Source organism: Andrographis paniculata, unplaced genomic scaffold, assembly GCF_009805555.1.
Source record: "Andrographis paniculata isolate CXL003 unplaced genomic scaffold, ASM980555v1 Contig60END, whole genome shotgun sequence".
NCBI classification, from domain to species: Eukaryota; Viridiplantae; Streptophyta; class Magnoliopsida; order Lamiales; family Acanthaceae; genus Andrographis; species Andrographis paniculata.
Window position 1 is genome coordinate 2,296,749 of NW_026137596.1, and position 16,174 is coordinate 2,312,922.

The following is a 16,174-nucleotide window of genomic DNA, read 5'->3' on the forward strand; positions in this document are numbered from 1 at the left end:
AAATCAATAAATTTTTATTGAACTTTTACCATTCACAATAAAATATTATATTCATATTTATTTAATCTATATTTAAATTATTTTATTTTTTAAAATTAATTTATGTTTATTATAGATAAATAAATAGTTTTTTATTTATTTGTATTATATAAAATTTATTTACTATAAAATAATGTCAATAGTATATTTATTGAACTATAGTATTTAAAAATTTTAATACCTATTTTAAATTTATTTTAATCATACATACAAATTTTTACTTTAAAAATAATAACAATATTTATATAAAAATAATACAATAATATTACAATTAATTTATTAAAACTCCTTTTATTTCTATATTTATCGTCAATTAACAAATATTTTTATCTATCTTTAAAATTCCTCATTTTTTATAAAACTAATTTATGATAATAATAAATAAATATATATATATATTTTTATTCATTTGTGTTATATAAAACTTTATTGTCGATATCCATATTGCATATATTTTACTGAGATATAATTGTAAAAATATTTAAAATATAACAACACTACACATAAAAAATAATAAAATATTATTTTAACTTATTATTAATAACTTAATAATCTATATTACCTAAAATAAATGTTTCTAACAAAAAGTTCTATCTATCGGAAAGACCGAGGGAGTAATATTTTATAAAATAAAAAATAAAAAAAAAAATCGGAAATTTGGATAAAAAAAAGACCCAATCAACTCCGCAATCTGACAGTTTTATTCCCACGAAAGATAATCATTTTTTATTTTATTTTTTTATCCCAAAAATAAAAGGGGAAATCAAATCGGAAGCGACGTGGAGCCGAGCGCAGGCTATCAAAACCCGGACGTGTTTTGAGAGAAAAAACTGAATTCAATAAACGACGATACGTCCGACAATGGCTACCTCCTCCGGCTCTGCATTTTCCAGTGCTAAACTGCAAGGCGAGGTAGACAGAGCTGCGACTGCGAGGGCGAGGCGGCCTCTGGTTTCCCACTCACTCAACAAAACCCTAATTTTATTCCGGCGCCTCCAGTTTCGCTCTTTTCCCTCCGAGTTGCGGCGTCGTCTCTGCGGTTTATGTCTGATTTTGTTGCGGTTAGTTGTATTTTCATGCGATTTTGTTTCTGGTTTTGAGTTGCCGAGTTCGATTGATGGTGCGTCTGGCTTAGATTTTGATGGATGATCATGTTCTGTTTTATTTTGCCTTATTTATTTATTTTTTTTGAAGTGGAGGAGTTGATTGTTTCGGAGGGTGCATGGGCGGCGTTGACGGCTGGAAGTTTTGACTGATCAATTGGCAGCGTCTGCGGTGGCGGGTGATTCTTTTAGGGTGGAGGAGGATGGACTTGGTGGCTAGTTGCAAGGTCGATATAATATTGGTTTATGGTTTTATTTTATTTTAGTTTCGAGTGGAATTCGGTGCTTTCAATCTGTAGATTAGGGCTTTTTGGCGATTTTTGGTTCATCAACTCGTGAACGATGGTTGGGCAGTGCTTTGATCGTTAGTGTTCAAGTATGCTAATTTATTGTGGTTAAGCTGGAACGAGCGAGGCTTACTGTTTAGCTGTGAAACATGGTGAAAATATTTGCTGATCAATGGTGTTTGAGCAGGGAACGCTCTGTAGCATTATAATTGAATGTTGAAAATTGCTGGCTTATTGATGAGCTTTGCAATTTGGAGTTGATCTTGTTGTTTGTGTTATCTGTTCCTTAAGTTGATGGGATCAATGTTTACTGCAGTGCTATGATCGTACAAGTACAATGTTACTAGAAAAGCTGAATTTTGAATCGTAGCTATTTGCCTGCCATACTTAAGTTTCATGACATAGTGGCTGAAATTTGTATACCAACATTATCTGGAAGTCTGGTGGGCAATGATGACCCGGATCAAACCCTTTTCTACAGGTTTTATCTGTAGTACAGATAATTGAAATTGATGGAAAAAGAAGTTATATTATTTCTAATAAATAGATATCGAGTTTATACTCAAATTGAATGGTTCTTTATCCTCAATTTTCTAAGTTCCCAGCTCATTTTTGTTCATTTTCCTGACTAGCTGCTGTTGTTTGTGTAAAGCATTTGGTAATAGTCTGGTGGATGGTCCTGCCTTTGTACTCTCAAAATCTTAGTGATCTTATTTATTTATTTCTTGCAGGAAAAATTGACATATTTTAGAATAAGGGAGCTTAAGATGGTACTAAACCATCTTGGTCTTTCAAAGCAGGGAAAGAAGCAGGTTTGTTGCTGTTCCTTGAATCGCCCCAAGTTCCTAAACCAATTTGATACTATTTCATTGATATATTTGTTCATGGTTATGAATGGCCGCAATGCAGCCCTGTGTAACCTAGAGCCATTCATCCATTTGGGATGTGGCTTCATCCAATCCCTGATTCTGCAGTTAACCTTACATTACTCAACCTGTGGACTAAGTAAAGTTACTGGATTGACATGATATACCCTTGAGCTGTTTTTCTCTGATGTTTGTTTCAGTAAAATGATATTTCTTTGTTTGTCTGTTTTGACGTGGAACAGGACCTTGTTGATCGAATACTAGCCCTTCTCTCCAATGAGCAAGGTAAATGGAGAGGACTTTACTTTTGTAGCTTAAAAAAGTTAACTAAAGCATTGAATGAAATCACAAATGTTAACCTCTTATTATGCTTGCACAGTTTTTTTTGGAAAATAAGAAGTGTTTATGTTGTCTTGGTGTGCTGTATGACTATTTATCTATTAACATGGTGGTTGATCCTTTTCTCCCTCCTTGTCTCCCACACATGAACAACTGTGCACAAATAACATGCATATCAATCTGAGATTCATAGTCATTAATATACAGCTTCAGAGTACTCTGATTTCTTTCTTTGGTTTGATAGATAAGTGCAAACTTTTCACATTCATCATTATGTATGATATTTGAGATTAGAGTCTAAGATATTCTCACATGACCTATTTGTATTTCAGAGTACTCTGATTTTCTTTCCTTGGTTTGATATATTAGTGCAAGCTTTTCATATTCATCATGCATTATATTTGAAATTAGAGTGTAAGATATATTTTTTTTGTTACATGATCATATTGTATTTAGAATTTCAGTGAACTCATCACATTGTAGCTTTCATAATCTAACTGGAACCTTGAGAAAGCTAAACATAATGTGCACAGTGAGGAGAATATTGTGAAACATGCCTCGTAACAAACTATTGTATGAAGTTTTGTTGTATTCATTCACGTAAAAAAGCATTTGCACTATTCATTGTTTGAAAGCGAGAATAGATGAATGATTAATTTATGTAAGCAATGAATAATCATGTTTGATAGTGTGAATATGCACTTCTGTGTCTTGTGGCTGAAACCAAGGTTTTTGAACTTTGACATTGACTGAGTCATGAACCCATGTGCCTGTAATTTAATGTTAACTTACGTGGCATACATGGATGCAATTGTTTTGCGCATAGTTTCAGGGCTGTGGGTCAAGAAAAATGCTGTTGGAAAGGACGATGTTGCAAAGATTGTTGATGATACATATAGGTATTCTTCTTTCTGTTTGGGATTTCAACCCAATCAAAAATTGGTTAGGCACCCCCCACCCCCTTTTTTTGTGCTATTGTAATATTTAGCCCATGTGTAAACCCAATATTAGCTAATGATTAACAATTTTGCCTCCCGTGAACTTCTCATATTATCTTCTAATAAAAGATTAATTTTCTTCACTCCCAACCTTCATAAAATACAAATGATTGAAATATTTCACAATGAAAGCTCTGGAAGGGACAGAAGAACGCAATGGTAAAAATCTCAGAGAGTTATTGGTGGGGGTTGTGAGAGGGGTTAGGGGTGTCTGTGGACTTCATAATCTTATGCCTCCTTTGTCATGTTCAGAAAAATGCAGGGTAGTGGAGCAGCTGATTTGGCTTCAAAATCACAAGGTGACTCTGACAGCACTAATGTCAAACTTAATGAGGAAACTGCAGATTCATGTCAAAGAGATAAAATCCGCTGTCTCTGTGGAGGCACACTGCCAACTGATTCAATGATAAAGGTTATACATCAGTTGGGAATTTGAATATCTAATATATGCTACTCTTGATAAATCTATTTCTTCATCTTAAAGGAGTAGTTTTTTAACCAGTTGTTAACATTTTCTGCTCTCTAACTGGTTCCTGGCTCTGTTTGTTAGTATTTCTAATTCAATTAATGATCTACATGTTGCTGCAGTGTGAAGACCCTAAGTGCAATACCTGGCAACATATACCTTGTGTACTGATTCCTGAGAAACCCACAGAGGATATTGTACCTAACCCGCCAGACATTTTTTATTGTGAAATTTGTAGACTGAGTCGAGCTGATCCGTAAGTCTCAAAATTTCTTTTACCTTTTATGTATTATCATTTACTTCAGATCTTCTCATTGCTGCTGTTTTTCAAATTTTCTTGTTTACTACAAACATACCATACCTTTCTTCTCATCCTATCTGGTCTTTCTTTTGCTTGTTCCATTATTTAGACACATAAATGCAGCCTAAGGAATATGTGAAACAGCCCTTTTGATTGTTATTTTCCTAAGTTTTGAATGGAGCATTTTATATTGGTTGCTCGTACACCTGTTAACCTTTAGTAAGACTGAGTAGTTACAGGATTTAAAGTTACTTCTTTATCTGTTTCGCCTTCCAACCAATTTAGTTTGTTGTATTGTCTGATAATGAAAGTGAAGTGCAAGCATGGTCTTATGGTTAGGCTAAAAAATGTTGGGTTTGCTGCCTTTTTTATTCGGATAATACTGATTTGTTATTATTCATTAAATACAGTATTGTATCATTAGACAAACAGTTGTTAATTGTACAGCATATAGAAGTCCTTTTGCAGAAGAGCTTAAGAAAGAATACACATATATAGTGCATTTTGAGGACCTATACACTTGATAGTTTTTATTCATTTATAGCACCTGTCATTCTCTTTTAGATGCTTGATGCTGTGCATGTATTTTTGGACTGTGCAGATTTTGGGATACCATTGCACATCAACTCTATCCCGTGAAGTTGAATATTACTAATGTTCCTGCAGATGGGTAAGATGTGTTATATCCCTTCCCAGAAGTTTCAGATTGTAATATTATGTTTTATTCCTTTATATTTTCAGGATGTTTATTATTGACCTTTATGGCTTTGTGACAATTGTTGCAACTTAAATGACTCATAGTTGGTACTTTTTTAACCTGGGCTGAGGCTGGGTTTAAGTTCTTTTCCTTCTGGCAGCAAGTGCTGTGGCTGCAAATTAATTTTCTGTTGGCACCTTTTTGGTCTACGTGAATTGGTTGAGAAGTCGAATGTAATAACTAAACCAGAAGAAATGATCAGTTCTTCTTTCATATATTTTCAATTGGTTGAGAAGTCGAATGTAATAACTAAACCAGAAGAAATGATCAGTTCTTCTTTCATATATTTTCAATTGTTATGAACTGGATGATTGCTTGTTTGGCGTTCTTATCATATGGCCTAATTTGCTCATTTTTGTCGTTCCAGCTCTAATCCTGGCCTAAGTATTGAGAGGACATTTCAACTATCAAGATCAGATAAGGAATTATTGTCTAAACAAGACTATGATGTTCAGGTTAGTGAGGAGATAGTAATACTAATACTGGCAATGTCACAAAATTTTGTCTTCATTTGGATATGCTTGATTTCTTTCTTGATTGTAAAGGATGTGCTATGATGATTAGGTTTGGTGCATGTTAGTTAATGACAAGGTGACATTTAGGATGCAGTGGCCCCAGTATGCAGATCTCCAAGTCAATGGTAACCTCTTCTTAGATATTCTTCAATGTCAATGCTAGCTTTCTATTTCCACAGTACCAGGATCCCATTTGTAATTGCTATCTTTTAGTCCTGACCTTGGCAAGTTGCACTTTGTCAACTGTACTCATCATGTGCAAAGGAGAAATATTAACATGTGTTGTTCTATTCACAAATCAAAATTTCACATTGAACAACAGGTGCACCAGTGAGGGCAATAAACAGACCTGGATCTCAGTTGCTTGGATTTAATGGTCGAGATGATGGGCCTATTGTACGTTCTTTCTCTCTGAATTAAGTCGCTTGAAAATCACTTTGACTATGGAACTAACTTATTGCCCACTGCATTCACCATCCCATTTTATTTAAGAATTAGAACAATGTGAAATCTTTAGATTAAGTAAATGTTTAAACGGCATTATAATAATACGCAATTTAAACTACTGCCAACAACTCTTTTCTTATTTTTGGCCCATCTACTACACTTATTATATTATCCTGATTTTGAAGGTCATGAAAATAAAGGATGAAGTTGATACCTAATTTAGATCGTTGATCCTTGAGGATCACTTTGGATGATACAATTCTATCTCAGAACTTATCACAGACTGATTTTTTCCTACCTTTAGCCATAATTTCCACACCCCCCCCCCCCTCTCCCCTAATTTAACCAATATGTCCCTTTGATGATAGATTTTGCTTTCTATCTAGGGAGACAGACATCTACGATAATTTAATTTTTCAATCGCTTCAACTGGATTTTGTTGTGGCTTCTCTATTTTCAGTTTTTTTACTTAGCATACCTTGTGTTTTTGCCAGATCACACCGTTCACTAGAGATGGGATTAATAAGGTTTCCTTGACTGGATGTGATGCTCGCATATTTTGTGTTGGTGTCAGAATTGTAAGGCGGCGTACTGTGCATCAGGTGAGCTGGTCCTCCAGTATTTTCTCTAGCTAAATATGTAGGTACTGTGGGAATGTGGGCAGTAGGAGATTGTTTCTTTGACAATCATCTCTAATATGAACTTTTTCACTTTTGTCACAATGAATGATGCGGTTCTATAAAATATGACCTGTCAACTGTTCCTTGATATCCAAAAGTACTGAATAATATCATTTGAATCGGGCCTTTGGACAGCTATTGAACTATATCAAACATTCATCTATTAGTTGTATGTTGGATTGCATGTTTCCCATTCGACTTGGAGGAAACTTGTGCTCGAACTGACTTCTGTGAAGATGAGGAATTTTATCCTCACTGCTCCCTAAAACATGGGTTGTGTTTAGATATGTTTTGGAGTTTAAAAGGAGGTATTTTAATATGATGTTTTGTTAGAAAGTAGTTTTTTTATGTATTGTTTTAAACAAGACATAGGTACTTGATGTGATATATTTTAGATAACCGAATTTTTTTATGAATGGTGCCAAAACTTGTTTGAAAACCCATGTGAATAGTGATAATATCTCTGATATTAGGATTTAGTTAGCAATGCCACCCTCTTTTTTCTATATTGGTTGTTGGCAAGGAGGACGTTGTACTTAGACAATTCTTTGGCCAGATTCTCAGCATGATTCCAAAGGAGTCTGATGGTGAGGTTTTTGAGGATGCACTTGCTCGTGTGCGTAGATGTGTTGGTGGTGGGGCTGACACAGAAAATGCTGATAGTGATAGTGAGATTGAAGTCGTTTCTGATTCCATTCCTGTCAACCTCCGTTGTCCTGTAAGTAGTTTCTATATTTCCACGTCAACTGCTGGCCATAATTTCACTTTGGGTGTGTTTGTTTGATTTTGGGTTTGGGGTTTGAATAGTAAAAATTTTGAATTAGAATAGTTGTATGTTGTAACATAAATAGGCATTGATGTGATGTTTTGAATTAAAAAAAATTGATTTTTAGTATAGTATAGAAAATGAAAAATAGGTGTTCTATTTGATGTTTTTTGGAGGAAAAGATTTGGTAAATAGTAAAATTTTTGTAAAATCTTTCAAACAAACACATTTATGTATATTCTTGCTTATATTTTGTAGCATGCTTATTTCAAGTTGAATGACTTCATCCTATATGTAGATATGTTTTAAGATTTTTGAGTCTCCTATCTAGTCTGTCGTAGAAGCACTAAATGTTGGGTTCTGCTGCTCTCTGTCTCTCTCCCTCTCTTTTTTTTCCCCATGAGGATTGCTGTCACGAATTGTTCAATCACATTTGGTGATGTTTTATGCAATATATTATATATATATATATATGAGATAAAATAATCTGTTCAAGGAAAGGGATTAAAATTCCTAAGAGGCTAAAACACTAATCAAGCATACCTGGAAAATTAGTTTTCCAAAAAATGGAACCACATCCACACTCTGTTTATTATAACAAAATAACATATTTACTGTGATGGTTCTCTTTGATTTCAAACGAGTGACTCAGAATTCTGGATATTCTATTTACAATAATGTTGCTTGATTATGATTTTCTGTATGGACTGTGCATAGAATTCTATAATGGTTTTAATTTAAAACCCACTAATTAATTATCTTTAACATGCTAGATTCAGGGATTTCCTTGCCCTACGCATTCTGCGAAGTTTGCCTTATGTATCTTGAACTGAATTACCTGTATTGATATGCTTGATTACTTCAGATGAGTGGTTTAAGAATGAAGGTGGCGGGAAGATTTAAGCCCTGTGCGCACATGGGTTGTTTTGACCTCGAAGTGTTTGTTGAAATTAACCAACGAACTAGGAAGGCAAGTAAATTTCATGCCATGTTGGTTTGTTGTCTGTTGCTCTCACAATTAATTTTCTCTGGCATCTTTCATAATTGTGTCTTTTCTTGTTTAATGCCTTAATTTTATGTTTTCCCTACCTGCTAGAATGTTTTTTAGTTTGAGGTGGCTTATATTTAGCGAATTCTTACATGATTGATTGGATTCTTTGTTTTCTGTGGATATAGTGGCAATGTCCTATTTGTTTGAAGAACTATTCCTGGGAGAAAATCATTATAGATCCATATTTCAATCAGATAGCATTGAAGGTATTGTCTCCATTATATATGAAGCAGTAGTTTCTGCAGTCTTGAATTTTGAAACTTTCATGTTGTATTGTTTTCCTTGAAGTTGCGGAAATTTGGAGAAGAAGTAGCAGAGATTGAGGTAAAGCCTGATGGCTCATGGCGTGCTAAGTCAGAGGGCGATCGTAAAGGTCTGGGGGAGCTTGGGCTCTGGCATTTCCCTGATGGTACGATATGTCCATCTGTAGATTGGGAATCAAAGCCCAAACCAGAAATATCAGCAAAACAAGAAGCTTGTTCAAATAGCCATGCTGCTCTAAAATTAGGAATCAGGAAAAATCAAAATGGTTGCTGGGAATTTAATAAACCCAATGATCTGCGTGGAATCTCACCCGCCAATATATTTCAAGAAGATCTTGAGAATAATGGCCACAATATAATTCCAATGAGCAGCAGTGCCACTGCTAGTGGCAGAGATGGTGAAGATGCTAGTGTGAATCAGGGTGGTGGAGGAAACCGCGACTTCCCAATCATAAATGATTTAGAATATGATTCAATATCCCTAAATGCTAATCCAACTGCTCCAGCATTTGATACTGCTGCAGCTCCTGCTGCTGATGCTGAATTGATTGTCCTCAGTGACTCGGATGACGAAATTGACCCCATTATGTCATCTGGTACAGCTTTCCCGAACAATGGGTCAGATGCTGGCGGGGTTCGATATTCAGCTCCTCTGCTTCCTGGGATGTCTGATCCTTATTTTGAAAACCCTCCCCTACCGAATGGTGGAAATTCATTCCTCGATCTCTACAGCACAAATGACGATGATTTTGGGAGTAATATGTGGCCATCACCTTCCGGAGGTCAGGGAGTTTCCAGTTTTCAGTTATTTGGTTCTGATGCAGATGTCCCCGATCCTTTATTTGGCATGCCGCATACCACACTCAATTGTTCATCGTCTGTAAATGGCCTTACAGCAACTGCAGACATTCCCATGGGATCTGCCATGCATGCTCCTGAGCTGATTGATCAACATTCCAACATGAATGATGGTTTAGTGGATAATAGTTTGGCGTACACAGGCAACGACCCCTCCCTCCAAATATTTCTACCCACAAGGCCGTCCGATGTACTGCCTTCTCAATCTGATTTGAGAGACCAACCGGAAATGTCAAATGGTATTCATACCGAAGATTGGATTTCTCTCAGGCTAGGAGATGGTGGAGGTGGCCAAGGTGGATCCAGCGCCCCAAATGAATTGGTTTCAGGCCATGAGTTACCGTCAGTAGATGATGACCTGGATTCGCCAGCAGATCAAGGTAACATGAACCTCCCTCTCTCTTTCATTGCAGTTTGATTTTGTGTTTTTGTGATTGAATACAAATAGGTTAGATCTTAAAAAACAATATAATATTCAGAGGCTTACATAATCCCCATACTTCCCATCATGCATTAGGCTCCTAAAAATCTTTTGTGTTGAGTTTAACGATGAACTTGTTGTATGAAAGTTTCAGCTGCAAGTAACTCCCCAATAAACTTATTATTTGCACCATTTTGTTATATTTGAAATTTTGTTATTGGCAGCCGCATTCTTACCTGGTGCGAATGAGAATAAGAAGGCTCGGAGTAGGGAAACATCAGATGGGCCTTTTTCATTCCCTCGCCAAAGGCGGTCTGTAAGACCAAGATTATACCTGTCTATTGATTCTGAATCTGAGTAAACTCTTGCGGGGGCGCAGTGGTTGTGTCTGTTGAGGAAGTGCATAGAGACACTTAACGAGTCCAGCAGTGGAGAAGTGGTTATCAGGTAACTTATCCTCTGTACTCGCTGTAAGTTGGTTTTGTATGGTGGGCAATTATGATATATATATATATATATAGTGTTCTTGTCTTGCTTGTATGTTTTTAATTTTTGACAGTGTCTCTCATTACTGGTAATATGGTAATAGAAAAACAAGAGGGGGTTGAACTAATTATGATGTCTCACATCCCTCCCTCCCTCCCTCCTAGATTATTATTATTATTATTATTATTATTATTATTATTATTATTGTAGAGAATTCTATAGGAGGCTTAGGGTGTGTTTGCCAGTCTCTCTCACCTTATTCTCGACTCTTAAAGGAGAAAACAAAAAAACGAAAGGGAGGAAGAATGAAGCTTGTAAATGGCATTCATATGTGTAGTAGATGATGATGATATACCTATCTTGACCAACTTGGTAAACTATTTTACATGTTTTGGACGTCATTTATGTAGTTAACTATATGATGATGATTATGATATTTTAGTTTGTGTTTGGGCTGCGGATCGATGTTCATCCAATCAAATACGCATATGATGCATGCAGTTATATTATATGCTGAGGTCAGCACATGATCCTCCGTTACTCATTACTGTAGTGTAGTAGCCATATGTGCTGATTTATTAATTATTGGGTATCTATCTTTTATTGTGTAGATAGATAGAACCACTACCTTTTGGGCCAATAAAGTCTTTAAAAAGAGATTAGAATAGGCCTGTTTTATTAGTGTAGCTGGTTCGAGCCATTATTGGGCTAATTTTAGCTCATGAGAAGGCCCATATACAGTTCTGGTGTAGCCGGGCCCAGGTCTGTATTGGGCCGACTATAACTCATAGGCCCAAAATCGATCCGATTGTATCTCATTGGATTGATTCTATTTGTCGGCCCATATGAAAGCCATACAGGCCGATTATCGAGCTCAAGCCTGTTTAACTATAATGGGCCGGTGCTACTTCTTTGCGGGCTTGGGCCTTCTAAGCTGTACATCACTGTACTCCTTGAATTAAAGGTTTCAGCAAAGGATTGGGCCGGGCCTGCATGCATGGCCCACATATATGCTTATAAATTTTTAAATCAATTAAAGAACTCTTGTACTGGTCTTACTCAAGTTGTTAATATAAGGGCAATTTTTTATTTTTAAAATTATGAATAATATTGCAATGAAAAGCTAGTATTGTAAATTCTAACAAAACTTGCATTTCCATCAAAATCCTCCTTCCCTTGGGGCGTAAACTAAACGTCAACAAGAACATACAGAAATCATTTAGCATATCAGCAGCACCTGAATAAAAGATCTAAAGAATAACCCACCGAGAAAGAATATATGTTACCAAATGGATGGATCTGATTTTGGCTAAGCAAAGCAATTCTTATTGAGCTTGCAGCAATAAATCAATCATCCATTTCTGGTTCAAGAACTGGAAGAATTCCAAGTGCCGACGAACCAAGGTGCATTCCTCTAACAATGCCATCGTAACTGATCCTAATCTTGTAGCACAAAAGCAATAGTGAATCCCACAGTGCCGTTCTTCCCTGCAAGCAATTCAAAGTTCAGACACACATGCATACATACACACACATATATATATATATTAAATGTCATAGTATAACTTACTTGGAGACAGCCCTGGGGCTTCTTGTCCCAATACAAGGCAAATACAGGGGGGCCTTGCTTTCCCACGGCTAAAATACAAGCCCCGGGATGCAGCACAGAGGGAACTCCCGATATAATAGCTACGTACTTTTCAGGAAACCTTTCTTTAGGAGGAAGAACACCCAAAAACAGAGGGTTCTTGCTTGCCTGTGCTCCAGCATAACTTGTCGGATCACCATGCAGCATCCATTTTGGGTATTCCAAGTAAGCACAAAACAGGTATAGAAGTAGATGAGAATCTGTGGGCCGTTCAAGAGTCCATTTCTTATTCACTTTGTCGTAGACCTCGCCATTCCCCAGATATTCATAGTTCTTTAAGCATGTTCCTTCCGCAAGCTCTACAGATTTTGGGCAAGTCCATGAAATATTAAATTAGAGTGGTTACAGGAAAAAAAAAAAGGACCAAGATCGATCAAGTTCATCATCACTCAGTTTAACATCAGAGTATATTTAAGACACTTACTGCGAATTCTCTGGACAGTATAGTCGGCTGGGACGCTATTTTGTGGCAGTAAACCTTTACCCCACTCTCCTTTCATTAAAGCATGCAGCCTTTGGTGTTCGGTAATGGCATCTATGCACTCTTGCAGAAGAGGAGTAGCCTGCTGATGGGATTGCTGGAAACTGTTGGTAGACAACTTTGCTAGAGATGAAAAAGAACAATAGTAACCATGAGAAGTTATCTAGAGAAAAGGAAAAAAATGCCCAATAAGTCATCAAATATTTGAATGCACTGTGGTACATACAAGCATCGAGAGCTTGAACAAGGGTAGCAAATAGGTGATGGAGAAGTCCATCTTCATCTACTGCAAATGCCGGCTTCCAATCATCAGTTCTGTCAATTGGAGAAACATTAGCAGCAGTTGGTGTATTTGAAGTGTCACTTCCAACTTGACTAATGGTGATTTGGATGTTAAGTTTAGCAGCAGCCTCAATTACCTGAAAGTACGCGGAAATTGATAAATTAAGGGCATTTTTGGAAATAAAAGATGCACTGTCAATAACATGGTTTCAAAAGTACAAAAAATATCCCTATGGCACCATGCATAAATTATATATATATATACATATGTTAGTAGATATTCACCCAACCACGTTCTGTTCAAGACATAAATTGAATTATTTACGAGGAAACTTTCAAGCAACGGTTTGACATGGTACAACACTAAACATAAAAGATGTACACACACATATATTAATTGTTTTGACATGGCCAAAATGAAATCTGGAAAGTTTTGAATTTTCAATGAGTCTCTAATTGTGGAGAACATTGTCTTTTTTCTTTTTTTTAAAAAAAAAAGCAGTGATAAAACAAGACCACCACAGGAAATTACATCTCTTAACTGGAGTTATCAAAACCATGTTTAGCTATATAACATAAATTTATGCAGGTAAGAAGTAATAAGATAACTCACCTTCAGGTGGCTGGTTTCAATTTTATCAAGAAGAGGATTAAGCACAATAGCAGAAAACCACTGCCTGAGGCTGTCACGCCATTGCTCAATATGTGGATAGATACCCAACCTATCAAAAGCTTCGATAGACTCTTCCATGGACATTGGCGACGGAAGATCTCCCTCACCTTTCTTTGGAGGAGTTGTGAACTTCTGGGAACCAGGAGACATCCTGACAGGCCTTAAGGGTGTACTTCTAGTTCCCGGTGTGCTGACAGAACTGGTGATTGTGTTTGGAGTGGTTGATATACCAAATCCATTTGTGCTACTTGGAGTACCCAATTTACTTGCTGTTTCGGCTATTTTCTCATCTACATCAGCTAGAAAACTTTCAAGATCTTCCTCTGTAGCTATGCCTTTATGAAAAGTACGACGCCTATTTGTCCAAGGGGTTGTAACGACCTGATCCGAAGCAGGAGATGCCTGCAGGGACGAAGATGGAATCGGAGAAAGCATTGAGGCAGTTGGAACAAGGTACATAGATGGAGAAGGTGGAGATTTGGATGGTGTGCTAAAGCCATGCATCTTGTTCCCACCACCACTGCTCGATTTTCCACCACTCTTTCGAGATAATAGATTTGAACCTGTCACTGACTCATGAAGCGGGACAAGGGGATTTGATAGAGAAGGTGAGTTAGTTTTTGACTTAGGAGGTTTCTTCGAAGACTCTTGAGAATCCACTTCAAGTTTTGATCTTAATCCCAGAAGACCCAATTGCCGGTTTGTAAGGCGTTTCATCTCCTTCGTACCTTTGGAAGGAGATGAAACAACCACATCCAGGCCATTTCTGTTTCTCCACTGTGACACAGCTTTCATAAAGGCGAAAAAACTTCCAAGTAAAATCATACATGCAGTGGTCGCCGTCACCTTGTAAAACAAGCCTGGCATATTATCAAGAATCAAATGTTATAATCTCGAACAAAATTAACAGGTCTAAACATTCCAAAATGAACTGTAACATCACTTACAAGCAACATCTTGAGAGAGAAAACCAACTCCAAAATCAACACCTGTATGTTCCCTATAATAATATAGAGAGAAGGATCAGCTAATTACTAATATCTGCATAAAAGACCTCATCACAAAATCACACAAAAAAACAGGCCAATAATTAACAACATTATCTATACAATTCAAACTCAACACAAAACAAAAATACACTAGCTAGCATAGCATGGTAAGTGGTAAATTGCAAAATCTCATTACCCATACAGCATTCAGAATTAATATGTAAATAATCACTAAATAACACCACTGATGTTGTCTACTATCCCACAGACGAATTTTTAAAGCTTGCTCTATCCCATCCATGAGATGACTAAATCTCATTATTTATAAAATTATTTGGAGAGCCCATATTCTCCAAACTGTACGTGCCTATCGTAAGAACCTATGACGTTTTCTTTCAAAAATTGCCTTAAAAAGGAATTACACCACGGAATCCATGTGAAGAGGTAAACTGCGCTGTTGTGGAACATATGCTGGAGTTTCCCTGTGGTTTCTCAAGGTGATTTTCAACACCTCAGGTTTTATATGGTTTAATTTGTTATTTAGCCCCATGTTATCCTCCTGTCATTCGCAAGGCAATGATCATCGTTTTACGGCCAAAATTCTCAAGCAAACATGAGTAAGAGCTCTAAATAGATACACTTAAAAACCAATTTGTTTGTTTCCAAGACAAAAAGTGATGAAAAACCACATAATTGAGAAACATGAACCAACTGAAAACCTATTACATTTAGCAATATGCAACTAAAAACGTTAAAAACAGGAAGCGAAACAACATAGAACAGCAAAAATGTACCCGTTCAGAGAGATAAGAAGAGCGATGGCAGAAGCTGAGAACACCGAGAGTATGTAAAGGAACGTGACGGCTGAGGGACGGAGGCTGTTCGAAGTTAGGGCCGCGGACAGGGCCGGATTCTGGTACACAGCGAACTTCGACGGCCGCGATTCGGTGGCCGTCTGCTGCAGTCCCCCGCTTCGATCCATCACTTATTTTCTGTGATGAAATCTTGTTAGGGTTCCAAAATTTGAAATCCTCCCATCGATAGGGTTTTGGAGTTTGAACTGTAGCTTTACCGTTCGTCCTTTCCTTCTAGACCGCCCAAACGAGATGCTTTTATAATCCGGTCCAGATCCGACCCGAATAGGCAGCTTTTCGGGTCGAATGTGCGAAAGGAACAAAATTCAAAATTTATTTGATTTGAATTTGCATTTTTTTTTACTACTCCCTCCGTGTTATTGAAAGGTTACCATTTTTCATTTTCGTCCTATCGTAATAAATATCTTTTCAACTTATAATATACTATACAAATGTCATTACTTTTATATACTTTTGTATTACACCATGCGAATGAAAAAAAAAAAAAAAAAAACAAACGAGGGTGCTGGACTGAGAGAGTACTATTATTTAACAGAGCAATTTTCAATTTAAAAAAAAAAAAAAAAACTTTCTTATAAAATAT

The 16,174-nt window shown here is 36.6% G+C and overlaps 2 protein-coding genes across 4 annotated transcripts; one reads left to right on the forward strand and one right to left on the reverse strand.

Annotated features, from left to right (window-relative positions):
• Positions 1-848: 848 nt before the first annotated feature.
• On the forward strand, positions 849-10,770 carry LOC127259306 (E3 SUMO-protein ligase SIZ1-like). Of its 3 annotated transcripts, XM_051286547.1 has the most exons (18): positions 849-1,100; positions 1,234-1,369; positions 2,161-2,241; positions 2,538-2,580; positions 3,461-3,533; positions 3,885-4,044; positions 4,221-4,354; positions 5,001-5,069; positions 5,524-5,611; positions 5,721-5,796; positions 5,994-6,067; positions 6,613-6,720; positions 7,355-7,516; positions 8,430-8,534; positions 8,741-8,821; positions 8,904-9,660; positions 9,775-10,116; positions 10,382-10,770. In XM_051286547.1, exons 2-18 carry the CDS (start codon positions 1,346-1,348, stop codon positions 10,516-10,518), a joined length of 2,514 nt encoding a protein of 837 aa, XP_051142504.1. In that variant the 5' UTR covers positions 849-1,100; positions 1,234-1,345; the 3' UTR covers positions 10,519-10,770. The 3 variants fall into 3 exon arrangements, with proteins under 3 accessions (XP_051142504.1, XP_051142503.1, XP_051142501.1); XM_051286546.1 differs by having other exon boundaries at positions 850-1,100; positions 3,467-3,533; positions 8,904-10,116; XM_051286544.1 differs by having other exon boundaries at positions 851-1,100; positions 8,904-10,116.
• Positions 10,771-11,796: 1,026 nt separating this feature from the next.
• LOC127259307 (uncharacterized) lies at positions 11,797-15,796 on the reverse strand. The gene is made up of 7 exons (XM_051286548.1): positions 15,511-15,796; positions 14,675-14,727; positions 13,668-14,587; positions 12,999-13,191; positions 12,716-12,895; positions 12,214-12,590; positions 11,797-12,131 (listed from the first exon to the last, which is right to left on the reverse strand). The coding sequence occupies exons 1-7, from the start codon at positions 15,696-15,698 to the stop codon at positions 11,991-11,993; spliced, it is 2,052 nt and encodes a 683-aa protein (XP_051142505.1). The 5' UTR covers positions 15,699-15,796; the 3' UTR covers positions 11,797-11,990.
• Positions 15,797-16,174: the final 378 nt, after the last annotated feature.